The following is a 27,952-nucleotide window of genomic DNA, read 5'->3' on the forward strand; positions in this document are numbered from 1 at the left end:
TGTGTGCTTTGAGGGCTGCTACTGCTGCAGTTATGGGAGAGAGAGAAGGCAGTGATTATTTCCAAGGGCTGCTGAGGGTGCAGGAGCCGATCTGGAATATGCTGTGGCTCTGGCAACTCTAACAGTGGCAGGTAGCCCAAGGCTGGCAGCTGCTGGGGTGTGTTTTGTGGAAAGCAGCATCTCCTGGAGGCACTCAAGGTCAGGCTGAACAGAGCTCTCAGTTTGATGGAGCTGTAGGTGTCTCCGTTCACTGCAGGGGAGTTGGGCTGGATCACCTTTAGAGGTCCCTGTCAGCTCAAATGGTTCTATGATTCTGTGAATCTTAATCACTTGGAGCTATGGGAGCTCCTGCCCTGTACAGGGCTAAAATACTTCTAATAAATTATTTGCAATAATTTGTCTTTCTGAAAAATGAGATCATTAGGCTTATGCTGTATTTGTCCTGATGCACTAAATTTCCTGTTTGAAGAAAAATAAAATGCCAACAGTAATAGCTTGATATTTGGCATTCAAAAGACTGATGACTTCTGTACTCTGTGTGTATATCTGTCAGTCATAACTTTGTCAGTCTTTTTCAGCAGATGTCTATTTTTCATTTACTGTTTTACCATCGTGTGTTAATTCATTTTGAACTTAATTTAACTGTATTCAGCTAAATTAATATTAATGTGTTAAACAGAGGTCAGGATGTAAGCCCAGGATTCTGTTACATATCACACAAAAAAGAAATGGTGTGCCTTTTCCCAGTGGTGAAATTTATTTTTGCATGAGCACAGAAATCTCTTTTCTATATGTTTTGGAAGTGCATGAGAATAGCAGTGACTATCATGGTGTTATTCTGTAGAAGGAAAGAATTCCAAAGCATTTGAACTTCGAACAAATTATGTTGTAGTGAGGTAATATTAAGTTTGAACTGATAACTCTGATGTGAGAACTGCCTCTTCTGTACTCTGTATATTTCTGAAAATCCCTATCCTGAGTTGCTCATTTTTTGCAATTGTTTTTTTTGTAATATAATGTTTATTTGCCTTTTGTAATTTTTACATAGTATTTTTTCTGGTTACATAGTTTTCCTTTGTAACATTTTATTGAATGTTTCGAGTTTTTATTCAACTTGGCAGCCAAAGTACTTATCTACATTCAATTGCGTAGAAGAAGAAGGCTGTGGGTCACATTGCTTTGAAACTTGAATCATGCTGAGGAAGTTGTGATTTGTGGTTATTCATGCTCTATTATTAGGGTGAAGAAATAAGAAAGTAAGGGAAGCGTATAAATTCAGGATCTATATTGGAGAATGACAAATAATGATAGAGGATTGATAGATAACTGATATATCAGGTAGTACATATAAGAACAAGCATCTTACCTGGTGTAGTTTAATCAGGATCCCTTTCTGTAACTTGCTGTCAGTGAGTCGTAGCATTGCTGGCGTTGGAAGGGACCCCTTGAGCTTCTAAATGCAGCCCTGCTTTAGCAGGGTCAGCTGTAGCTGCCTGACCACAACCATGTCCAGTTGGGTTTTGAGCATCTCCTCCAAGTAGAGGCACCAATACAACTGTAGACAATGTTTTAGAATAGAACGGTTCTGTTGGAAGGAACCTTCAGAGATCACCTCGCCCAGCTGCCCGACCTCTTCGGGGCTAAAGGACGTAGTTGGGCGGTGAGGCACTGGAACAGTTTGCACAAAGAAGCTGTGGATGCCCCATCTCTAGAGGCATTTGTATTTTTATTTGACCACCTCTGCAGTTCCCTAGGTTTCATGGGGACTCACTTACGTACAACAGCAGAAGTGAGGTTTCTTCATTGATAGTGCTGCAAGACAGCACAGGCAGTGGTTTTGAGCTCTGGACTACGCCTGTCAAGCTCACATGCCAAGCTAGCTTGGGTGGACAGAGGGCAGTACTAAGGTCGGGTTATGCACTGATGGATCCCAGGTGGCTGTGTGCAGCCAACCCAGTCTGTGCTGCTCCAGGTGAGACTTAACATAATAAAAACTTGGGTATTTGTTTTTTTCCATTATTCTAAGGACTGCTTTTGATAAACGTTCGTTTTCAGCATAGTGAAAATTAAAAAACCCAAACAATTAAAAGTGAAGTAGTCATCTGAGTGTTAGTAGAAATTCTTATTGTTTTTTCATCATGAACTGGCACAAAAAAAGCCTCCTCCTCTCGCACCGAAATGTTAAAGCACCGTTGAAATGCCGGTAGGAAAAAATGGTAAAATTCAGATGTTGTTGAACATCAGACTATTCTGCAAGTCTGAGCTGAATTCAAACAATGCAGGCAGTGGATTAATTGCTCAGTTCTGTCTGCTCCTCGCTCACATGCAGGAGACACTCACTGGGACTTCCTTGACTCAAACAAACACTTAATACATCTTTCTGTGTCTGAATGCTTACGTGTCACATGCAGCACCCAGAGGGGAATAACAGATATTCTGCTAATGTGGAGTAAGCTTCAGATGCTGTCTAGCTGAGCTGGCTAGGGTGTTAGCTGATGTGGTGGTGAAAAGCTAGGGGAATGGTGATGGGGGTTGGGGGTGAGGCAAATGGCTCAGCTGAAGTGCATCTACAAGTCTGGAGAGGAGAAGGCTCAGAGGTGAGCTTATGGTTCTCTCCCTCTCCTGAAGGGAGGTTATGGTGAACCGGGGGTTGGTCTCTCCTCCTTAGTAACCAGCAACAGGACAAGAGATAATGGCCTCAAGTTGCACCAGGGAAGGTTCAGGTTGGATGTCAGGAAGAATTTCTTCTCAGACAGAGTAGTAATGTGTTGGAGCAGACAGTTCAGGGACGTGCTGGAGTCACTGTCCCTGGAGGTGCTCAGGAGCAGTGTACGTGTGGCACTGAGTGACGTGGCCTTGAGTGGTCACAGGCATAGGCTGATGGTTGAACTCAGTGATCTCAGTGATCTTTCCAACCTCAGTGGTTCTGTGATTCTGTTGAGCAAGCTGATGTAGGAACTATCAAAAATGTTCTAAGCTCAGGTGTTGGTGTTTTAGATCTATGAGCGTTAAAGACATAACATAGTAAGTTAAAGCTGAGCTTGGCAATAACTTTTCTGGTTTTGGTAGGTGAAAAGTCAAGTTGATATCTGTGTGTAGGTAATCATCAAATACTGCTGTCCTGGCAGAAATTGACTTCTCAGAAAGTGGGAATGTGTTGAAGTGACTCTCACTCAGCTTTCCTGCCTTTCTAGACAAAGATTCTGCACTGGCTTCTGACTCTTCTTTTCCTGGGACCCCTTCTTGCTTTAGGCCTTTTTGGATGCAGGCAAGCTCTTAACCTTGACAGTACGTATGCTGTATGACTCACTCATGGCTCCTAACTGGATTTGAAGCCTGTCTATAATGCAGCTTAATATACCATCCTTCAGGGTCCTACCAGAAAAATCCATAAATTGCTCTGTATGATGGCAAGTCTAACCCTATAGCCTGTTTGCATTGGAACAGTTGGTGTCTCGTTTTGTGAAGGTAAGATCGTTTCCACTTAAATGTGCAATAGGAAAAGATGCATTACTCTGCTTGAGTCAGATGGACTTATTTTGCCTTTTTGCTTGATGTTTCAGGTACTTTGGAAATGTTTTTTATCTGTAATCGTTAAAGCAGCGTGTGTTTGTGTTAGAAGAAATTAAGCTCTGAACATGAAAGCAGAACAGTAGCTGCTAGTTTTGAAGGCTGGAAAAAGAGCTTAAGTTTTTGAAAAACATGCCAAGCTGATGGTTTGAGATATTAAAAAAAATATTGCACGTCTCTGAGATATCCTAGGATTTTTATCCTTTTCTTTCCTCTTTTTCCTAACTTTCACTAACAGTCCTTTGCATGTCCTCTCTTTGCTGTGACACAGTAATGATTTGTAGCAAAACAGAACAAAATGTGAGCCTTGTGCTGCTGGCTTCTGCAGAGCGGTTGTGCTGGCTGAGCTGCACTGGCTCTGGGAGCAGAGCAAACCCAGTGTTTTCTTCTTGATCAAGTGTGCCGATTAAAAACAATTCTGGTATGATCAACAGTCCAAAGAAATTGTTATTTGTGGCCTTATTGAATGGGAGATAGGCCTTCTTACACCAAGAATGTTAATGATTTAAAAAATTGCCGGAAATCCTTCATTTCTTCTCCTGAGATTTCAACAACTTGTTATTCTTCTGTTATCTGCTGGTCAATCTTTTTATGAAAGTAGTAAGCGTTTTGGAATCTGATTTTTATCTCCTCATGAAATCTTGTGAGGTTAAATCACCCTTAACTTAAGAGCTCTCACCCGCCTGTAGCTCTGCCTTTGCTTTGGCTCTAGGTCTGTTGACGCCATGAGGAAGCTGGGAGAGGAGGAGAGGAATGATGAAAGAAAATCTGTATAAAATTGGAGTAGAAAACAGTTAAAAAGTCAAGCCGTTGATGTTATCTGGTGTTACACTAACTGGAAACTCAGTAAGAATGATTGGTACTAATTTAACTGGAATGTATTACTGTAGATATATTTTCCTTTTGGCTTCTGTGCCTCTCTAGCTTTCTCATACCCTTTCTTTGGCACGTGCTCAAATCATAGCACACGTCGTGTTTGCTTTTCCTTTTAAGAGCAACAAATTCTGAGTATTGCGAGGAATAAAATAACCATTTTACTTAACATATAATGTGCTCAGCAATTGCTGATTTGCAATTTTGAGCAACTTTAAGTTGAAGGACTCAGAAGTACCCATTTCCAACTTTAAACCATCCCCAAATTGGCAATACAGAGTCTTTTAAAACATGGTGGGCTGTGGGCCCTTAAACTATATCTTTTGATGGGAAGTTTGTGCCTGAAGGTGCTATTTGTGTGAAGGATTTGCCACTGGTATTTACTCAGCTCCAAAAGTAATGGTTTTCTTTTTTGAAAACTCATTGCTAAGGTCTGTTTTCTTAATTTTCTGCATTATTTTGAAAGCTTATCTGTTCCTGCTGATTCTAAGTGAACTTTTGCACCAGGATTTCACTGCTGGCCTCCAGCTGCCAGTAGGAAATCGGTGGGTGTGAGAGATTAACGATACCCTAAGCATAATCAGCACTTCTTGTGTTATTACAGGGATGCAATCACAGCTCCACATCTATCGTTGGTTGGCTTTTGGTGTCAAGCTGCTGTGGAGCAGAGAAAACCCTCTTCACGTTGACCTTTTTCTTTTCGGGGAAAGCTGTGATTTGTGTGCTTGATTTAAATCTGCAGGTTCTGAAGTGGTGTGCTTTACAGTGTGGGGGGAGGAAGGTGGGGAGGGAATTCTTCCTGTTTTTGCAGACCACAAATCCTGTCTGGGGACCCATTACAAACTATTATGTTAGCTTCTTAGTTTAGGCTCAGAAATTCAGGTCAGATTTAACTCTTTCTTACTATTATTTTTAATTTCTTTTTAATTCTTTTTCTCAGGATGACTGTAATGTTTTCAAGCTTTGCCATGACAAGTCAGTACAGCGTCAATGTGTGCTTTTCATTTTCTAAGCCCTGCACTCCGTATTTACCTTTGAATCCACTGACTCTTTTGAAAGTAGTTATACATGTGATTTTAGAGGATCTAGAAAATGATTATTGGTGAAAATAAAGTGCTGGCTGTCAGAGCGTGCAGCAGATCCAGCAAGCAGTGATATTCATATTAAATTCAAAGTTGACTTTGGAGGAACCTTCTTAAAAATTATATGTTTTCAGAAAGATGACATTCATGATGTTAAATCTGCCAGTGGTTCAGACCTTGTTATGTAGGTCTCAGAAAGAGATAAGTTTGACATGCTCTGTTCTGGCACCTATTTACTCTCAACTCAGACCTGTCAACGTGACAACAGTAGGAATTCTTGGAGGAGCAAAGCACAAGACTGAAATATTAGGAGCGTGATGTTTTGAAGCAGGCAGTGAGGTCAAAAGCTTTGTGAACGAGCTCAAACAATGCTTGTTAGCAATGGTTGGGCATTTTTATTTTTCCCTAGCATTTTAAATTTACTGTATATTGGGACAAACACAACCCATTGGCGAGGCTGCTTAAGCAGAGAACTCATGCTGTTAATTGCATGCATCAGGATTTCTAACACTGCGGCTATATGCTGAGGCAATGGGAATTGCAGCAGAACGTGGGGCTGGGATGTACTTGGCCATTGTGCACCTTGCTCCATGGTGCTTTTACTGCTCATTCTTACAGCTATCGCCTGTTCTCTCTAGAAGTGGCAAATGTTTAGTCAATTGATGTGAATTTTTATGCACAATGTTATGCTCTAGTTTTCTTGTGTTATTTGTGGTCTGGTCACTTTTTTCCTCTTTTGTTTTGAGCAAGGAAAATGGTGATTGTAAAAAGTCAGATGGTAAAAACAAAGCAACCAAAAGGTATTTAGAGTACTTCAGATCCATTTTATTAGTTAGAATGAACATCTAGATTTCAGAGAGCCTACTTGGAAGGGTTTGTAGTATAAACGAAAGAAGGCTTTGGCACAGGCTGCCCAGAAAGGTGGTGGTGGCACCATCCCTGGAGGCGTTCAGGAGCCATGGAGATGTGGCACTGAGGGACGTGGTCAGTGGGCAGGATGGGGGTGAGCTCTTGGTTGGACTAAGTGGTCTTAGAGGTTTTTCCCAACCTTAACGATCCTATGATTCAATAGAGAAACCAACGTTTCGAACTTTATATTGTAAAAAAAGTTCTTAATGAGAAAACCACTTGACTGGAATGCTGTGTATTAGGTTTATTAAGTTGGAGAGAGCAAGGCAAGAAATTCTCAAAGGAGGAATGAATATTGATGAGAAATAGCTTAAAGATCATAGATGGAAAAGCATATATAAGGAGAGAGAACTGGCTGTGAGTTTTGTATGAAAAAACTTCCTTGCTGTGTTTTAAAAATTAATGTGACTTGCTATTATGTTAAAGAAAAGCTTATATTACTTGTGATAGTCAAGTTATTATTTGAGTTTTATAAATGTGTCAAGCCAAGCCAAAGAACAGTCTTTAGCAAGTTGTCACACAGACAACATATTGTGGTGCAGATTTGGACAGTGGTCATTGCTCCTGCTGGTGTGAGAAGGGCCTCTACCTCCTGCATTAGGGGAATTGGAATTTGGCCTCAATCAATGTTTTCCAGAATTTATAGCATTTAGAATCGTCAAATCAATGAAGTTGGAAAAGACCTCCAACATCATCCAGTCCAACCATCCACCTGCTACCAATATTTCCCCACTAAATCATGTCTCTTACTACAGCTAAAAGCTTCTTGAACACTCATATAGAAAAGTGTACCTTGCTCATGGAAAGATGAGTTCAAAGGTTGAAACTGGTGCTTTGTGATTTCTTTTGATTTTACAATTCTCTTGATTAAACAAAGAAGTGGAAATCTTTAATCTGCTTTCTAATTTCCTGTACTTTCATTTCTAGTCCTTGAAAATGAGCTCTGAAAAGAGCTGTGTGTGATTAAAATCTTAGAGAACATGATTGAAAAGGTGAAGGGGCTCAGTTTTGTACCCAAGAACCCCCTGTATCTGGTGCCCCTGCCCTCAACTTGTGTGTGGTGGTGGATGTCTGTTGTGGTTCAGGGATGCCTAATGGCCACCTGTAAAGGGAACTGGTCTCTTCCTTTGACCTCCTACCTACACTTCTAGTAGTACAGCCCTGTGTGCTGTTAGGCTTCCTTGCTATTTCTGTCCTATAGCTTTTTTTTTCTTTTTTTTTTTAAACTTTGTGGAGTTATTTTAGTCTCTTTCCTTTGAGCAGTACAGTCACAGGAATGTGTTGTTCTTTGAGCTTTGTAGGCCAGAGTTGAAGAGCTATTGCTGTTTGTATTTGGTCTGAATGCTACCAAGATGTTCAAAAAGTTATACTCAGTGAAACCTTTCTTTGAGGTGTAAATCACAGAATCACAGAATGACCTGGGTTGAAAAGGACCACAATGCTCATCCAGTTCCAACCCCCTGCTGTGTGCAGGGTCATCAACCACCAGACCAGGCTGCCCAGAGCCACATCCAGCCTGGCCTTGAATGCCTCCAGTGATGGGGCATCCACAGCCTCCTTGGGCAGCCTGTTCCAGTGTGTCACCACCCTCTGGGTGAAAAACTTCCTCCTAATATCTAACCTAAACCTCCCCATCTCAGTTTAAAACCATTCCCCCTTGTCCTATCAAACGAACAGGAGAATTATCTGGGAATCATGTGTCATTTAAACGTTAAGAATGGAACAGATCTGTAGAAAGTTGTTCAGCCTCAGATGACGTGAGGTGTCTTGGATAACTGCACTTGGAGACATTGCCTTTCTAGTTCTATAACACACAAGAATACAGGTGCAGCTCTCTTGGATGCTGTCTTAAGTATGTGCTGTAGTTCAGCCTTGTCTAACCTTGTCAACCTTCCATTAATTGTTTCCCCCCGCTTTCTCCAAATAAAAGATTCTGTGTGTCACTGGGGACAGTGTAGGGTGTGGGAAATTTTATCAGTGGAAGGGAAGCAATGGGAAGCTAAGGCGAAGGTCTTGGGGAGAGCAACCTCTGAGAGAGTGAGTATGGATGAAATATTAGCTGTCTTTAAGCCTTCCAGAGCAGGTGATTATACATGGCTGGCTAACTTAATTATTAATAATACTTAATTATTTCCAGCACTTGTAATACTGTTTCCCAATTGTACGGGCATCTTATTTACCAGCTGCATCTTTAAAGCAGTCCTTGGTTGTATCAGTGACCCTTTTGCTTGGAATAACTCCATCTTTCAGTCCTGTTTTCCATCAGTTGCCATTATTACAAAATAGTGCAACACTTTCTGAACTTCCACCTGCTTTTTGCCAGTGGAGTTCACAGTTGGGTTGAGTTTGCTGGATCACATTTGCACAAGGTCAGGAAGAACTTTTTTTTTTTTTTTTGTAGGAACATGGGGATATTTATTGCTATAGTAGTCACAGAATGGGTTTGAGAAAAACAACAACCTACTTCTGCTTAGAGTTCAGCAGGCAGGTTTGCTGCAGGCACTTTCAGTTGATGTCATATAGCAGCTTTCTGTACTTCCAGCTCCAGAAGTTGCTTCCTTGGGCACTTTCATTGTGTGTGAGTGTTTTCCCTCCTCCTGACCACCTCCTTTTTGCATCAGTCTCAGTGCAGCTGCAGTGCAGCTTCTTGTTTCTTTCCTTCCTTTCTTCTAGCCCCTTTTCCTTTCTTTGTCTTTGCAGGTTGTGCTTTACCTTTGGCCAAGAGGGGACCATAAGGGAAGCTAAAGCTTTGACAGATAGAGTTCCTAGTTTTTTAGTACTTCCATTTGATTTATTTTTTTTATGTGGGAGACTAAAGCCACTCCATCTGCATGTCATCTCTGCCCGTGTGATACAGATGCTGCGGGAGGGAATCCACCAACTTATCACCATGCTACTCATAGTAACAGTTGTCAGTATACACACTGTGCTCTGAAAGCTGCATCTGTCACAGGTGGAAGCTGCTTTTGGGTTAGTATGTTACTGCAGGTAGAACTGCAGTTCTGGTGTTTTCCAAAAGGCTCAAAGTGAGCTGAGTTGGCAGGATAGCTGTCAAGAGTAAATTTAATGCTGTTTCCAAACACTTGTTTGTACATTTAATTTATCCTGAGCTTTTTAAACTTGTACAGGAAAGGGGGAGGGGGGAACAACCAACTAACCAACCCCAAGAAACATCAAATACCCTTTTTTTTGTCCTCTGTGAGAACAAACTAAAAAACGTGTACATAATTGGGAGCAATAACAATGGCATTTAATCACCTGGGCAAACTGGCTGCAAGATTCAGTGGTCATTTGTGGACCAACTCGAGTTCAATTCATTTACCATCCAAAGTGAATTTTTCCCTTGGTCAGAAGCAGCATGCAGGATTTTGCTGCTTTGTTACAAGGTTTAGAAGTCTAATTGCTTTAACAGTTGTGGGTGTTATTCCCTATCTTTTTGTTTCTTCTGTTTCCTAACTTCACCAGATCTTTAGTTTTTGGTTTCTGTCTGTCTGTGAGTTTGATTTGCTTGCTTGTGCAATTGCAGTGATTGCAGGTTATTTTGTGAACATGCAGTTCTGTTAAGCACCCCACGAATGCTCAAAACTTAAAACTGTGACATACCTACAAGCCTGGGTTGGACCTTTCATGTTGTCACATCAAAACAAAGAAAACCATACCAGAATGATGTGAAGACAGATGAATTCAGGTTATAAACTTGTTTCCATATTAGCAATTAAACATATAATGCAGTTGTGTTTTTGGAATTACTGTGTAGCAGCACTGGGAACAAAGCAAAACATCCCAACTTCTCCAAGGCTGATAGTAAAATCAAGATGCTGTGAGCCATAGTCAGGTAAGAAATGCTGACACTGTGCCTGTAAACTGTAAAAGCTAATCTCTGTAGAAGAGAGAAGACAAATGAGGGCGAAGGAAATCTGTGGTTGTAAGTGCAAAACCTTTCTCCAAGCTCACTGACTGGTGAATGAATACAGAAAATAACTATATTTTTGATAGCTGGACCTTTTGGAAACTTCTGATACAATCTGCTGCAGCAGCTCACATGGATGTAGCCAGAGCTCACTATTTGGTATTGTACTGGAAATGTGGGGCAGCATGAGCCCAGATTTATGCCATTAACATCCAGCTAGTAGCATCATGTGGTGTGGGGCATCATACAGTAGAAGGGGAACAAAGAAGAAACGTGGTGAAGATTTGTAAAGGCAAAAGCAGTGGCACTGTTGGCACTGTAGCTCTCAGCTGGGACAGGTGGGCGTGCTGCTTGGTGCCATGACATCTGCATTGTCCATTCCAGTAGAAAACACTTTTTGTGAGAATATAAGGAGAATATAAGCAGAATGGTGAAGGCATCTTGGGTGACACCATGCTTGCCCCAGGTAAAAGTTTATACAGAAGCAGTTCCTGTGAATTCCCAGTTTAACTTTGGCTATGGTTTGTACGCTTACATCATCATGTCCTGCACAGGCTTTTAATTCTGGTACGTGCTGTGGAACCCACGGTGCCTTGCCTCTCCCTGCGTGACGGCTTCAAGGCTCATGCAGTACAAGTTATACATAGTAACTTGGTCCATGTAATTCCTCTCTGCTTTGATTCTGTGCTATGGAAGTGCTATTTTTGGTTTCGTATCTGTTTTCCTGCAGGATGGTGATGATTCATCCCCCATCAATAAACCAGTTACTAAACTCTCTTCTTTAATAAGGTGTTCAGATGCTTAAGGTACTTTTCTTTGATTGACAAAATGTTTAATTTGTTCACTGATGCTATCATTTCTGTTTATAGGAGAGGTCTCCTCACAATTTACATGGCAAATCAAGTAAGTAATCCTTTATTCAAATGGTAAAAATATGTGAGATCGTTGGAATTGTTTTTGAAACCACTGTCAAATACTGTGCATACGAAAATATTTACCAGATGGTTGTGCCAGTTTGGTTTTTCTCATGGAAAAAAATAGTAGTAGTAAGTTTATCTGAATTCATACTTTGTACCTTAACTTTTTCTAAAAATGTACTTTTATTGCATGATCATACTTTAGGAATGACTATGTTATGCCAAAATAATTATCTGACCAACATAGAACACTGTACTTTACTGTGGCCTTGAGGGAATCACGCGGACTTTGAAGATTCATTAATAGAAGTATTGAGGCAAAGGCAATTTCTTGCAGCACAGATCAGTGATAACACTGATACTTTCTCTTCCATCCTAGTAAGTCATTGTTGGTGACAGTTGTAATTCTGAGGATTCTTGGTAGGACACTGTAACATCATCTCTTTCTGAATGTCTTCCACGTAAATATCCTACCCATATAAATAAATGCATTTACAAATTCTATTAGAATTCCCTCTCAAATTTAGGTGTGTAAAAAAAAAAAAAAAAAGTCTTTTAAACAGCAGTTGGTTCTTGGCCTGTCCTGAAATAGCCATGACTAGGGTTCACAGACTTCAGAAGAGAGTAATTTAATTCTCACCATGAATTATATTAATTTCAACTACTGTCTTCTATAGCCATGTGATCTGGATGGTTCATACCCATCTTTTAAGATTCCTGTTCTTTGTAAAGTTGTTTCTAATTTGAGGAGGAGACTAACCATTTTCTTGAAATTAATATATTTCTGTGTTCAGATCCTCAATAACATGCTAATGTGGCATTGAATTCCTACAAGGGCAACTTTAATATTGAAAAGTTTGAGTTTTTCTTTGAACCAAGAGCAGCAACTGTGTAGAAACTTCTTGTTCAGGATGTGCTGGTGGTCATGTCATCACTCATTGGGAGCAGACTTTTCAAGAGAAGGACAAAATAGGTGTGCTTAACAGCAACACTCTGAGTGTCCCTACTCTGAGAAAGCTGTCAGTATGTTTGCAGCTCTTAAACTGTGATACCAACAGCTCACTTGGGCAGTTCAACAGTGTTATAAAGGAAAAATCAACAAATTTAATTCTATTTTAAAGAGGCTGTTTGATTCCATGAGTGTTGTGTTTAGCATAATGGTTTATTTTAGTCACATGTGTTTGAACTTTGCACAGCCAAGGATTTGCCCTATAAATTGCCCTTGATCATGATGTACTTTCCTCGTTAGCAACCTGTGTAATCACTGTGAATGTTTGCCTACCTGTGTTGCTTGTCTCTGGTTGAGAACTTTATATGCTTGGTTAAGATTTACTCATAACTTTACAATGCCTTTAAAATATTTGTTATCTCTAGATTGCAGCATGTTCTGAAAGCTGGCAAGCTGCACTTATTAATACTGTTATCCACATTTCAGAGCTGGAGCATAATGTGACTCAAGCTAACTTTTAGGTAATGAAAATGCAACATGTAACTGGAACGTGAAGTGACTCTTGCATTCTGTAATACTATCTTCAGGGCCTATTAAAGTGTTCTCTGAACTAAATACACTGCATTGTTTTGTTTCATATTTGCTAAAGTATGTTTTTCAGTCTGAGCAACAATAATTATGTCTTTGTGTTTTGTCATGAGCGCTTTCGGCTAGTTAGAGGGGGGTAATTGTAATTAGGTTTATTGCTTATTACAAGCAATTATCTTGGCTATTGATTCAGTGAATTTTTATAGCCATATGAGGACTTCTAAGATAGAAATTTGTTCTTACTGTCCTATTAGCAATGGTCAACAGTTTGTGGTACAGGTGAACTTACGTAGTGAAATGGGCACAGATATATTAAAGCCACGTATATGGCTGCTGTTATGGAGTGGAAGGCAGGAGGTGGAAGAACTCTTGTTCTGGGCAATAACATCTTTATTGATTTTTTTATTCTTTATTTTTTTTCATCCCAAGCTACATAAGTGTCATGACTAATTGTAAGTAATCCAGTAATTATAGATTTATGTGACCCTGAGCTCCCAAGTTGTATTTTCTGACTGCTTACACAATAAAATGGCATTAAAAAACATGAGAACCATAGAATCTATGATTAACAACTTATTTTTAATAAGTTGTTAATACTATATATGCTCTGTGGAAAATTTGGATGGAAGTAGTTTCTTAAGGTTGCTTTCTGCTAGACTGCATCTATTGGAACAAAACCCCTAAGGACTGGATTTTTATGGGAATACTGTGCTTTCTGGAAGCTGAAGTTTTTTAGAAATAAAGTAATATACGAGGTTGAAAATGTGGGTTTGGACATTTTTAACTTGTAACTTGTCTAAGAACTGACATTTGTGATCCCCAATACAGACCTGCAGTAGCAGTCTGTGCTGGGGGCCACACAGCAGCACGGAGCCTTTCAAGTTCTATTTTGGATTGCACTTGTTAAAGTCAAGACATTTCTAGGATTGTAAGTGATGCATTGGTGGTGAACATATAGGATAACCCTTCATGGATAATTTGAGATCAAAAGGAACCCCAAGATTCCAACAAAAGGTGGAAAGTGAAATGTAATCTCGTCAGTTATTTTTATCTGGAAACGATGATGATAGTAATAAATGGGCACCCATGATTAATACCTATACTTCTTATATTTCAAAACAGTTATGGCATACTTAATGGTGAACAGTTTGACATTTGAGTTGTTGCTTTGAAGCTGAAGAAAAAAGTTGGCATTTTTGTGTTGAAACAAAGTCTGAATTCAGTTTAAAAATTTAAAAAATAAAAAATAAAAATAGGAAGAGATTAACCTGGGCTAGGACTTTTTGTTATAAAAGTTTGAGAAATAAAATTATTGGAAAACTGATACATTGTCATTGGAATGTTCACCAAGAGAAAATGCTTCTTAGCGTATACTGAAGTATAAAAAGGGTTTCTTGCTCTTACCAAAAAGAAATTGAGTTTTACTTATATTCTTGAACTTGAAATTTGAACTGCACCTCATTATGTCAAAGGCTTCCTTTGCTTTGTTCTGTAATTTCTACTCTATTTGAATGCAATCACTTATGTTGGAAAAGGCCTTCAAGATCATCAAGTGCATCCACCAGTCTGACCTACCGAGTCCCATCACTAAACCATGCCTGACCACCCTCTTCATGAACAAATTCTTCCTGATATCCAATCTAAACCTATCCTGGGTGATGTAAGGCTGTTTCCTCACTGTTGCAGACCTCCAACTCGCCTCCTATCCCTCGTTACCTGAGTAAAGAGACCAACACCTCACTGCAACCTCCTTTCAGGTATTTGTGGAGAGTGATGAGGTCTCTCCTCAGTCTCCTTCTCTCCAAACTAAACAACAAAAGTTCCATCAGCCACTCCTTGTAACTCTCATTTTCTAAAACTCTTCACCAGCTTTGTTGCTCTTTTCATATAGTCTCCACTCAATATCTGCTTGTCACTGGGGCCCCAAACTGGAGGTGGCTCTTGAAGTGCAGTCCCACGGGAGCTGAGTAGAGAGAGGGACCATCTCTCCGCAGCCCTTATGGCCACACTATTTGTGATACAAGCCAGGATACCATTCACCTTCTTGCACCTGGGCGTGCTGCTGTTTCATGTTCAGCCTGCTGTCAAGTAACACCCCCAGATCCCTTTCTATTAGACAGCTTTCTAGCCACTCTTCCCCAAGCTTATATCACTATGTGGAGTTATTTTGACCCAAGTGCGGGACCCAGCACTTAGCCTTGTTTAATGTCATGTATGGTGCTGTACTTACAAAATGGGAAATGTTAACATTAACAAGTTGTTCATCGGGGTCACAGGTTAAACAATGTAAAGTTCAAACGTGAGATGAAGCAGCTGGATGCAGAAGGCAGCGTGGCACTATGGAGGACTTGTTCTTGAGTGCAGTGAGAGGAATTAGCATAGGAATCACTCCTGGCCATAGCGGCAGGCGTTAAGGAGTGGTAAAAATATAGTTCTGAAAAATAAGATGAGAAAGCAAGAAAAGGACGAAGTAGAATCTGAAGATGAGATATTAGAACTCTTAATAGCAAGAATTATGGAGGAATTGAAGCTAGGCTGCTGTAATGGCAGTTGGATGAGAGGAAGGCAGTGGAAGAAGTTGATCTGTTCTACGTGCAGAGAGCAGACGATAAAGAAAATGGTTGCTATGCAGGGAAAGGAAGTGATGAATTTTGCTGCAATTAACACAAAGAGAAATTTAGCAGGAGCCCAGAGTGAGTGACAAAGAAGGCACTGTTTTTGGTGTCCTGGGTATGGCAGCTGGAGAAATTGTCAGCAATTGCATCTGGATGAATTTAATGCAGAAACATGGCTAGTCCATGTTATACTCGCTGCTGTTCTGATGATAGCTCATCAGTGCACCTGTCAGTGAAGAAGTATTTTAATATACCGTATACCAAGGGAAGAGATGACGTATTAGGAGAAGAAATGTGCAGCCATGCCTGCCATCAGTAGTAAGGAAAAAGAATGTTTTCCTATCAGAGTTCAGAAGGGAGAGTACATCTTCCTAGATGCAATGTAAAACAGATCCCTTATTGGAGATGGGTATTAGTGAAGAGAAACACTGCTGTTATAGGTAGATATGAATAAGGAGAATTGCTGAGAAAACAGTCAAGAATATAACAAGGGAAAAACTTCAATGTTTTGTACATTTTGAACTTATGATGTTTTTTGGAAAATTTGGGGGCTGCTGCTGAAGCTGAGAGCTTGCTTAGTGTGTTACTATTTCTCTCAGCAAACCAACTCTTTCCATAAATCTGCTTTCATAAAAATACTGTTCATTGGTATTTTGAGTCCTGTTTGGAAATACCTAAAACTAATGAAAATGTTGTCCACATTAAACAAATACTGAATCAAACAAATTGGTTGAAGGCACTTGAATGGGCGATGCTGTTTCAATATGTGATAGAGCGCAGTGCTGTAACTGAGCATGGCTTCTAGCACTTTTAAAGTAGTCCAAGCAGTACCAGAGTTGAATTGTTTTTAAGTTACGTAATTGGTCTAAATTTGGCTTCGTTTTGGCTGAACCTTTGTTTATTCCAGCCAAGCAGTATGAAGGACAAGTGTTGGGCTCTTAAAGCTTGAGATAAGTTGGTCTAAGAGCAAGCAAAATGCTGAAGCACAGATTCAATCAAAAAGGAATCCCTCTGTTTCTAATGGAGAAATGAGTATCCAGGGTTCTTTAGTCACAGCTTTAATTCTAGACACTTGTCTGCTTTCTTACAGGATGGAAGTCATAGCGATTCAGAATGCTGCCAAACTTTCGTGCTTTGCAACATTTAAAACACCAAAACCACTAATCTAGTTTAAGACGTGTGGTACGCTGTGGCAGCAAACAGAGCTTCACAGGAATATAATGGAATATAAAGCATGGCACAAATGTTTGAGGCCAAGACCCTTCCAATATCACTTTCCATGCACACTATATTTGTTATTGTTTCATGCCTTGTGGGGGTGGTGTGTGCAGGGCTGAAAGAAAGAGGGGCGAGTTTTGCTATGGCGAGAGAAGCAGCAGCAGCAGCAGAAATCCAATAGTGAGCTGTGCTGTTGCTGGGCCTCTAGTTTCAAGTTTTTGCTAAAGGCAAAGTGATAATATTGAAAGGAAGTTACTGGCACACAATGAATACTTTGACGCCGAACATTCCTGAGTGATTTTTCTCACCAGCTTATCACATGCTTTTTGTACAAACTTGCAGATGTGTTTGAGTTGCTATGAGCGCTTCAAGAAACACCTCGTGCCTGTTGTAATTAAGTGTATGCTCCTATGAAAATACAAATTGAATGCTTTTTTCCGTGCTATTTGACTACGAAATAGCATTTCTGTCACGTTGTGTACCTTGTAACTCTGTTGAGAAATTACCAGGCAATGCTGTAACGTACCAATTCAGAAATATCCTTTAATATAAAATAAGGTACTGATTATGACTTTTTCATTGATAAATCTAGGCTAATAGGTATTTTAAAAATCCCATTTGTTTTGGCGGACCGTTAGATTTGTTGTGCAGTTTATATGCTACGGCACAAGGAAATGATTTCTGTTTAAACTTTCAAATTGACATTCTGTAAACAAGCCACCAACTCCTTTTCTTTTCCATTGGGAATGGTACAGTTTTAGTCAAAAGATGGAGTCAGTGTAGAAAGAAGGGCAGATAGATTTACTTTGATGGAATAAATATTTCAGAATTGTTAGCAGTGATGGACTCTAGGAAGGTTGATTTCTTTATTTATTTTTCTAACCACTATTTGCTTCTCTTTTTAAACAATTAGAATGTGGTTGTGTAGTTCTACGCTATTCTTTGTGTTATTGTTATACAAACACTGCTGGGGTGTCTTTTAGCATGACAATGAAGGTAAGAATATCTGATTTATTTATTTTTTTTTAAAGTTTTCTAATGTTTCAGAAGTAATCTCCATAACTGAAAATTCTCCAAGTAAATGCTTGAGGCAGTTCCTTTATGAGGAATGAGGCTCTGTGGAGTCTTGCTGTCTTCCTGCCACCACCTCTTCTGTGATTTGTGGCTGTTATCTGTGTCCCTCTTTGGAGGTGACAGTGCCTTTGGTTACAGCAACAGCTGGAAGGGACCATGTGTATTTATTCTTTAATGTTGTCCAGGCTAGATATTCCTTTCATTCCTTGCATTATTAGCTTTTGAGCTGATAGTGTGGTAGTGTAAGTAGAACAGTTGCTTAGTTCCTTCTTACAAGGAAAAGGGAAAAAAAACCCCAAAAAACTAAAGGAGCTACTAGGTTATCCTTTATGTCAGGGTAGTAAAATTCTGCTTATTTATCTCTGTCTTAAAAGATACCGATAGAAAATATGAGTACTTTGATACTGTGCTTCTGGCTAACTTATAGGAAAAATTCCACTTGGAGATCTTGCAGGGAAGCTGTCTGCTTTTCTTCACTGGAAGTTACCCTGAGGTAGATCTCTGGCTTGTATAATCATCCCTGCCTGGCAGAGCACAACCCCCTGATGTTGTGGTAGTACTCCCAGTGAGGACAGGTCTGTCATTGCCTGGGTAAGGGAGGAACAGAGACAGCATTTAGTGTTGTGTGGAAAGAAGTCTTATGCACCCATGGCAAAATTTTCACTGTTACACAGGTAAGCAGATAGCAGCCTCAGGTAATCATGGAATTGTTTGAATTTTAAGAGACCCCCAAAAGTCATCTGGTCCAACCTCCCTGCCACGAACAGGGGCACCTACAGCTCCATCAGGTTGCTCAGAGCCCCATCCAGCCTGACCGTAAATGTCTCCAGGATGACTTGCTGCTAGCTGTAGTTGATAAAGGCTTATGACTTAACTTCCAACAGGCATTCAAAAAATAAGTACTAACAAGAAACAAGTCTTCTCTGGTATCAAGTTAGACCTCAACATCATCTTGTGTCAGGCCACGTGCTACTTGTTGGCAAGACCTGCCTTTTTTTGAGGAATAGCAATTTTCTGCTGTTCTGTCATCTGGATTTGGTTGGAAAGCCTCTTCCTTAGCTTCTGCTTCTTCAGTGCCTGGGTCTTGCTGGAAAAAGGAGATAGAAATAGAACTCCAATCTTCTTCATAGAGGACATACAAGATGAAACTCGCCTGACACTCATTCTGTAGCCTTCAGATGGTATACTCTGTCTTCATCTTGTCATGCTTCCACTATTGTGTCAGCATCTCCAGGGTGTGCATCAGGAAATGATGTTGTTAGTACCCTCAGTGGGAAAGTAAAGAAAGTGGAAGTGTAGCAGTAGGCAAAAAGCAAAATGGTTTTTATTATGGAGTTAATAACATTGTGGAAAAAGGAGCAAATTATTTCCTGGGTAGTTTGGAGGAATATGGAAGTTGTTCGAAAGAAATGGGTGCTCTTTAGTGACTGACAGTAACGTTCAGATCTGTTCCACCTAAGCAGAAAAAAAGCTTTACCCTTTCACAGAATCCTGGAGATTATTCTAGTGGCTGTGCAGGGAAGTGTATTGTATGATCAACATTCCCAAGCTACTTGCTTAGAAATTAAACACAGATGTTTTCAAATAATCAAAGACTTAGGCATGTTTTATTCTAGTCGATAAATGCTCAAAACACTTTCCAAAAATTTTATTTTGGAATTCAGAAATAGATGCCATAAATGAGTAAGCTATATACTTTACACATATCATGTTCTGTGGGATGGGCAGTTTGGCAACTGAAACAGGCAATACTGAAATAAATTGCTACTTTTAAATATAAACTTTACATAAAAGTCATGCAAAAAGGAATAAGCTGCAGTCTCTCTTTCTTTTAAATAGAACATAATGTAGACTAATTTGATTAACAGAATACTTTACATAATCAAATTATGGGTAATTGATGGCACTCGAGGATAATTTTAAAAGGTTGCAACTTAAGGTCGTTGTCACTCCCCCGCATTTGAAGTTATTAAGAGGCAGGTTTTAAGATCAGCAGTCATATGAACTTAAACATTGCTGATGTCTTCACTTTTAAGTAATACAGTAATAAAGTTAGATCTTGGCAGCTGGCATTCTTGTGCATTTACATGGCTAATTGGCTTTGGCATCTTAGCCTCAGGAAACCTCATCCATCACTTCAGCGCAGGATGTTTTGGCAACAGTCAGAGCAAACATTTAATTCTTTGTCTCTTGCTTTCTATGCAAAGCTGTTTGCATTTTTAAACTTTCCTCTGTACCTTGTTAGGCACTGGATGCAATACTGAACGTTATGCTCCTTTAATGTGATCTTTCCTGGTGAGCAGCTACTTGTCTTGACTTCCTAGAGTTACCAATACTGTCAGAATTATAAATCCCTTTTGAAACTTCTCTGCCAGGTGAAACTTTTTGTCTTTTATAATGCATTAAGAAAATTTGTCTTGGGTTTGTTAAAGGTTGTTGACTTTTTGCTAGCTGGTAACTGAGGTTAAAGGAATGTATAAGTTCAGGTTAAAAAGAGCACTGGACACCCATATCTAGTGTGAGCAACAGCTCTGATTTGTAGTAATGCTGTAGGCAAGGATTTGATAGACTGAAAAAGTGGGTCGAGGCAGATCTCCAGGCTTCCCAGGAGTTGAAATCCCAGTGGTGTATTGAGAAAGCTGAGGATTTCCCTAGTGAAAAAGAGAAGAACTTCAGAAGTCTCTCAGTGAGGGATATGAGAGCAGGAGAATCCTGCAGTCCTCACCCCTTCTGCCAGCCAAGCTTTCCTGATCAAGAGCAGCTGGAGAGCAGCTCAGCAGGAAAGGACCTGGAGATGCTGGTGCCAGCAGCTGAGCAGGAGCCAGTGGGTGCCCTGGCAGCCAGGAGGGCAAACTGCATTGTGGGGTGCATTAAGCACAGTGCAGACTGATGGTAAAAAAAGGTGATTTTCCTTTCCTAAGGTATTTAGCATTGGTGTGGCCTTGCCTTGAATACTGATTGCAGTTCTGGGCTCCACAATATAGAGGATATTGAGGTGCTTGAAAGCATCCAGAGGAAGGCAACAAAACTGGCAGCAAAGATGGAAGGCACGTCCCCAGAGGAGAGGCTGAGCACACTTGGATTTCTGCATTATCAGTTACAGAATCATTAAGGTTGGAAAAGACCTCTAATATCATCCAGTCCAACCATCAGCCCGTCACCACCACTGACCATGTCCCTCAGTGCCACATCTCCACAGTTCTCGGACACCTCCAGGGTTGGTGACTTCACCACCTCCCTGGGCAGCCTGTACCAATGCCTCACCACTCTTTCTGAGAAGAAAATGTTTCCTAATATGCAACCTGAATGGCAGGCTAAGACATGACGAAGCAGGGAACGTGCCTTGAGCTGGGTTCGCTGTGAACTCAGAAATTTTGGGGAACCTTGTAAATGACCCTTTTTTAGCATAACCTTACTAGGAACACACACCTTTTAATCAGTTTCTCTTTCTGGAACACAGAGGAGATGTGCAGAGATGTTTGTGTACTGTCAGGGATGACCTGACTTGTAGTTGTTGTGGGCCTGCAGCAGAACCTCTTGCTGCATGCTCAAGACTATAAATGTCTCTCTCCCTATGGCCTTAGAACTGGGAAGTTTTAAGATGCAACATTTTGGAATCTTATTTTTTGAGGTTTTGGCACTTCTGCTTGAAATCTCCATTATTATGAGATTATTATGACCATCAGGTGGTCGCTGTTGGAACTGCTCAAGTATTATGACAGCTCAAGAGACTTGGCATTCTGATTTCATCTTATAAAAAAGAAAACTTTAATTCTGTGTTCAAAAAATGCAAAATGAAAACATTTCTAGGGGGGATACAGTTTACATAAGTATGAATTCATCCAGCTCATTTGTGAATTTATGTATTAAAATTTTTTTTACAGGCACTAGACTTACCATAAAACTGCCTGATGGAATGAGCGTGTCTCATTACTGATTAATCACTTTAGATTTAATTATTACTTTGTGCTCCAAGTGATTCATTCAGAATTAAATCCTTCACACTTTTAATTACCAATATCCACTCTTATTGTATGATTGCCCCTTCTGATGTGATGTTGTTGCTGACATCATTTATAGCATAATGATAATTACAGCAGCAGTTTCAGCACAAAAATCATTTTGTTACTGTTAAAACTGTAAGCTTTCAAAATAATAGCCAAGTACTATTAGTGACGAAGTATGTGTTCCACTTTATGTTTTGTTGGAGAAAAGACACAGATGTTTAGTGTAAAAATGTTAAACATTTTCCATGTGAGAGCAGTAATTGGTGAGTTAGCATCTGCCTCCATGCAGTGTCTTTGCTACAAAACAAAGAGCACACCTTTGCACACAGTATCTGAAATGGTTATTTTTTGTTTTTCATTTCTACATTTTGAAGTATTTTCTTTATTAAGAAGCGTATGGCTTGGTTACGTATGTATATAAAACCGATTCCAGGGGTTTTATTAATGCTGTAAGTAAATATTTTTACTTTTATTTATAATCAGACATAGTGGTCGTGGTGGTGTACAGCCATCAGCTTGTGTAAACTGGCAAATGTTAACACGTGGTGGTTTAAGTTCTTTACATATCCCATAACAGCAGAGCACAGATTTTAAACAGTGCTGAGGAGAAGTTTTTTAATTGTGTAAACACTCATTGGTTTGGCATTCAGGGGGAGGTGGTTCATTTGAAATCTTGTCTTTGGTGATATGCTCCTTATGCCTCTAATAAGGGAGGAGGACAACTTCTAGCACAGCTTGTAAATGTCAGTCTGGATGGAAGACAGCTCGACTTGAAAACAATATTGGTGTTGGAAAAGCAAAAGGAAAAAATCCCTTCTGGAAACTTCTCTCAGGAGGAAAAACTGTTGCAGAAAATTTAGAATTATGATCATTTTTGGTAAAGCAGAAGGAAGTAATTCTGAAGTATCAAACTGCATCTAGTAAATGTGTGGGAAACTGAAGACAGAATAAAATTTATTTCAGCTAGGTCTGAAGCTGCCTGGTTTCCTGAAGGCAGTATTTCACCGTGGCCTGAGCCCTGTCCGCGTGTGAAACTTCCCAATAAACGTCTTCTCTTTATGACTGTTCTGCATATGGAAGGCAAATTAAACAAGATGATTACAGGAAAAAATGGAATGAATGTGGGAGAAGGATCCTTCTTGAGTCTCCTCTTGTCTTTTCTATCCTTTCCATGCTTTGTAACAATGATCAGCAGCTGTGAATGTCAGTGCCAGTATCTGAAGGTGGGCTGTGAGAAAGAAGGGGACAGGCTCTGTAACCAGGATTGGTGTGGCAGAACAAGGGGAAATGGTTCTAAACTAAAAGAAGGGACATTTAGACTGGGAATAAGAAAATATTTTTATAGTAAGGGTAGTGAAGCACTGGACCAGTTTGCTCAGGGAAGGAGTGGATGCCCCATGGAGGCATCCAAAGTGAGACTGGTCATTGTGAGCACTGGATGGAGCTGTAGGTGTCCCTGTTCATTGCAGTGGAGTTGTACTGGTGGGTGATCTTTGGAGGTCTCTTCCAACTCAAACAGTTCTATGAACATTAATCAGTAGGGAAATTTCAGTGGTGCAGCAGTGATGGTATCTTACTGCAACATTATGGTAAATTGGATTGTTTCAGAGGAGCTGCATCATTTGAGGTTAGTTTCATATAGTCACCTCCACGTCCTGCAGCAGCTGTAAGTTTGGGTAGGACTTTAGCAGTTAGTCTTCTGTACTCCTATATTGGAGTGCTGTGGTTTTCAAAGCAGTTTCCATATGGTTCAGTAATTTATTTCCATTGGCTCAAAAGAAATAAAATGCTTCAGTAGCTGCTCCTTTTCTTGTGTCCAGTAGTTAGCTGTGAGGATCATAGAAGATTTCTGCAGACTTTATTCAGATAAGTTTGGATTTTGTATTTAGGATACTCTCCCATTATTTCCAGGATTGGATTCTCCCAGTATTTCCAGGGAGAAAAATAATCCGAAGTGGGAACCAGGAAAGGGGTATAGAATGCTATTTACATTTATATATACTTACATTTTTTCACTTTAGTACTTATTTTAGATGGATAATATTTTTTTCATCAAGGAATTGACACATATTCAACTTCTATGAGCTTTGATATCTACAGTAACCTACGTAATTAGAAGTAAAATCACCATTAGTTTCATTGATTCTTGTTAGATTGATTTTCCTAACTTTTAAATGATTTCATAAACGTGTGGAATTTGTTTAACCTTCCCCTGTCCACCAATAAGCCCTAATACATTTCTGTGTTTGAATGCTTTACTAATTGTAAACCTTTTCATTTAGAAAATATGCTTTCGTTTGTATACAACAATTTGTTCAAGTAACCTTGGGTTACACAACTGGAGGCTTCAGTTTCTCTTGTTCATGTTAGCATGTACAATTCCTGAGGCAAAGCTCTTATTTGCAGTGTTTCATGTAAATAACTTGCTGTGTGGTTTTGAAACGTGTGGTGATTGAAAGGTCTTTAAACATCAGTCAGATTGCAAAAACTTGCAAAGAATGCACCAAAGTATGGGTGTACTGGAAATACGCACTTGATGTACGTGTAAAATGACCTCCCATTAGCTGTTTGAAGACAATTTATGAACAATTCTGTGCTTTGAATAGTTGGAAATTTTGTTTTAGGTGGTTATTTAGACAAAAATGTCTATTTTTAAAAACAAATATACATCGTTCCCTGCTTTCTGACGTGCATGCACATAGGGATGGTTTTAGTAGCCAGTGGGAGCTTTACCAATTATGATTATTCTCCCTCCCATATAAAAAATATGCAGCTATCTTTGGTGTTGGGCTTCTATTACTACATTGAAGCTGTCTGCCATCCAGAAAACAACTTCATGAATAACCTACTTCTGTTATGTTTAAACCCTGATGCTCACCACATCATATTCTGAGCCTAACAAGGACTTCTGGGAACTGAGCATGATCCTTGAGCACATTAAGCTGTACAGAGTCCCGAGCCAATACTTGGATGGATAACTGAAACCATTTTGTGTTGAAATGGATGTACTGAACTTGAATATGAGAACTACTTGAAAATGCCAATGTTTGGGAGGTGGTTGAGTCACCATCTCTGAATGTGTATAAAAACCGTTTAGATGTGGTGCTCAGGGACATGATTTAGCAGAGAGTTATTGGAATTAGGGTAGTATAATTAGGTTGCAGTTGGACTTGATGATCTTTAAGGTCTTTCCCAACCTGAGCAATTCTATGATTCTGTGAGATAGTGAGACAGTGGTTGTAGGCAAAATGAAAGCTAATGGGAATTCAGCAGTGAAGACCTTTGCTGTGCTCATAAATAACAAAGCTCTCAGATTCCTCCTGTTCCCCTCAAATCTGAAAATCTTTGTAAGATTTTTGCTGAATTGCATGGCTGCTCATATTATATTTATGAACATTACAGAGGTTGAAGGTATTTCTGTTTTGATAAATTTTGGAGTCAGATCTCTCACTGGTCTGTGAGATTTGGGATTCAACTAAAGGGTAAAAATCTGTATTTTTTCTTTCTGAATCCCAGCCTGTTTCTAACATAGGCAGTACACTGTATGTGGGGAGACTCAAAGAATGTGTGACAAACTAATAGGATTGTAAGATTATGTATGGAATTTCAGTGAGTGGAATTGTTGCAGTGTGCAGTTTGAGTAACAAGTGAAGGCGGTCCCACTGCTTTGTGATCACTGATATCCCTTCTTGTACGGAAGGGGTATTGGGAAGAAGCCTCAAATGCAGGTCTGGTATGGTATAACCTTCAACATCTGCAATGGAATGTTTTCAAAATTGCTGCTAACAGAAAACAGAAGAGTGTTGGAGCAATATTAGGAAACTGCCAGTATAGGAATTTTGTCACTGTGTTAGGAGGAGCCAGCATAGTGATCTCCTGGGTGAGCATCATCTTCTAGAGCTCAAAGAGCATTTGGACAACGCTCACAAACATAGGGTTTGATTTTTCAGTTGTTACTGTGTGGAGCCAGGAGTTGGACTCAATTGTGGGTCCCTTGCAGCTTGGAATATTCTAGGATTCTTTACCAAAAGTACATGATAAGTTATTTGAGGTTTAGTGAAGTCCTCACATCGGGGGAACTGTTAGGAAAAAAACCCACGTGTTTTCATTTTTACATTTTTAATATTTTCAAATAGTGGATCAACCATATACCAAATCAACAACAATCTGTGCTACAGGTATATCTAAATTCAACCATAGGTCCTTGCACCTTTTTTGGGCTGCAGTGCATGGCTATTCTTCCTGCCTTCAACCTGTCAATTCTACTTCACTGACTTTAAAACAGATATTTGCACAGTGCTGATGTAGATTTTTCAGGACACCTCCCACCTGCCTCCCCTCCGCCCCAACAAACAAACAAAAAACCAAAAAAACCCGCCAAACAAACAGGGGAACGCACAGAATTCCTGTAGAAGTCATTTAGTGTCTACCAGATTGACAAAATGAGCAGCGAGGAGAAATGCAGTTCATTAAGACACAAGAATGCTGCCAATCTGCATGCAGTTTTTTGGTCTTCTGAAATATGTTTGGGCTGGGAATTGAGAATAAAGTGACAGATTGGTTAGCAAGTGTGATTGACTTGGAGGGAAGTGTTCAGGTATCAAGTAGTAATTTTATTGGGTCAAACCACTTGTGTCTCCTAGAAAGATGCAGCCTGGTGAGAATGTAATCTGAGATCCTGGGCACTGCAGGAAGGCTGTAAATAGCCCTGTGTCCTGTACAGAGTGTCACTGCATGGTGGGCAGCCATGCACCCTGCTCCTTTCCCTCATATTTTGTGTTGGATTTGTAAGCAGTGGGACAGGTGATGAGAAGAAAGGGAAGCCCATCAGTTTTCCAAGGTGTTATGTGATGGCAGAGCGAGGAAACTGATGGTAAGAATAAGGAAACAGTGTAAAGAATGTTGTGCTTTTTTGTGGTTATCTCAAAAGCACGGAGATGTTTGCATACTTTTTTAATGTTAAATACCACTGGAACATGGAATTGCTTTAGGCTCAGTGATGTACCTTCCTGCCATCTCCTGGCTGCACTAAAGATCTGGCCTGCCATACAAATCACAGAGCTGATGTCAGTAATTACTTGCTCAGAACTGGAATGCAGTCTGCTTTTCTTGCTGCCTGTGTGCTCAGGTTTCTTTTTTTCCCTTCAAAGTGAACCTGGGGGAGGCTGCAGTGACTCTTCTGTTCCACACATGGGGTCAAGATGCACTCAAAGTGCTTTCAGAGTGTGGTGCAGGACTTTGGCAAGATGGCCTCTGTCCCAGGTGTCTGCAAAGGTAGAAATCCTGAGGTGCACAGTGAAATCAATAGCAATATCCTTTGTTGGATGTGTAAGTGTACTGCAGACTGTGCCATTAAAGGCTGTCCTCCCGTTCATTCAGAATCTCGAGGTGTAGATCTTAGTATAATTACATTTAAAAAATCATATAGTAATTGAAAAAACAAACAAGATTTAAGGCTTCTAAATATGGATAGATTTTATTCTGTAGTAATCTGAAAAGCTTAAAAATTGTTAAGACGTAAGAACTGAAGAAAATGGGAAGAATGGATTGATCCCAAAAGGGGGAACAGCTATTCAGCAACAGAAAACCCAAGACTGAAAAACTGATGGAAAATTTCTGCTTTGCAGTAAATAACAAATGCAGAGAAGTTGAGAACAAAAGCATATGGCTTTATGCTGAACTTGAAAGCACAGATCCTTTTTTTTTTTTTTCTCTCTATGTATTGCTGTTTTGTGGAACCGTGCTTAGCTGCCTGCCCTTTCAGTTCTTTGAATTCAACCACAGCATTTCCGATTGGCACCGCAAGGACCAGAATCATACATTTACTGCAAAATACTCAGAAATGGAGAAGAACACAGATTCTTCATTTCCAGAACATTCATGACAAACAAAGTGAGAAGGCAGGCATTTTACTGTTCATAATTTATCTGGGGCTGAGAAAATGAGAGCTGGTGGTGGAGCCTTGCAGAGGGCTCTTGTGATATTGTGCTCTTGACAAAGATCCAGCATGGGTGGAGAAATCTTTTCCATGCCTCGTGTTGGACTGAATTACTACTCAGAGGGACACGATGTTGGAATTATGATGGAAAAAGTCAGTTCAACACTCCATAGTTATTAATCTCCCCCTTCCCCCAATTTAATATTGAAGATTATTTCGAAATGAATGAAGGATAAAACAGAAAAATCATTATCGCGCCACTGTGTAAGTCATGGGTGTGCTGACAGGTTTACAACTGTCTG

General features: G+C 39.9%; 1 protein-coding gene across 2 annotated transcripts in view; it reads left to right on the top strand.

The window, feature by feature from the left end:
• TMEM135 (transmembrane protein 135) overlaps positions 1-27,952 on the top strand; it is a 166,416-nt gene that overhangs the window by 25,009 nt on the left and 113,455 nt on the right. For both annotated transcript variants that reach the window (XM_042810212.1, XM_042810295.1), the window contains one exon: positions 11,214-11,247. In XM_042810212.1, coding sequence (XP_042666146.1) covers positions 11,214-11,247 — 34 coding nt within the window. The remainder of the gene's footprint in view (positions 1-11,213; positions 11,248-27,952) is intronic.

The sequence above is a fragment of the Centrocercus urophasianus genome, unplaced genomic scaffold, assembly GCF_019232065.1.
Source record: "Centrocercus urophasianus isolate 14NV4802_14NV808 unplaced genomic scaffold, USGS_Curo_1.0 seq_1, whole genome shotgun sequence".
Classification (NCBI taxonomy): Eukaryota; Metazoa; Chordata; class Aves; order Galliformes; family Phasianidae; genus Centrocercus; species Centrocercus urophasianus.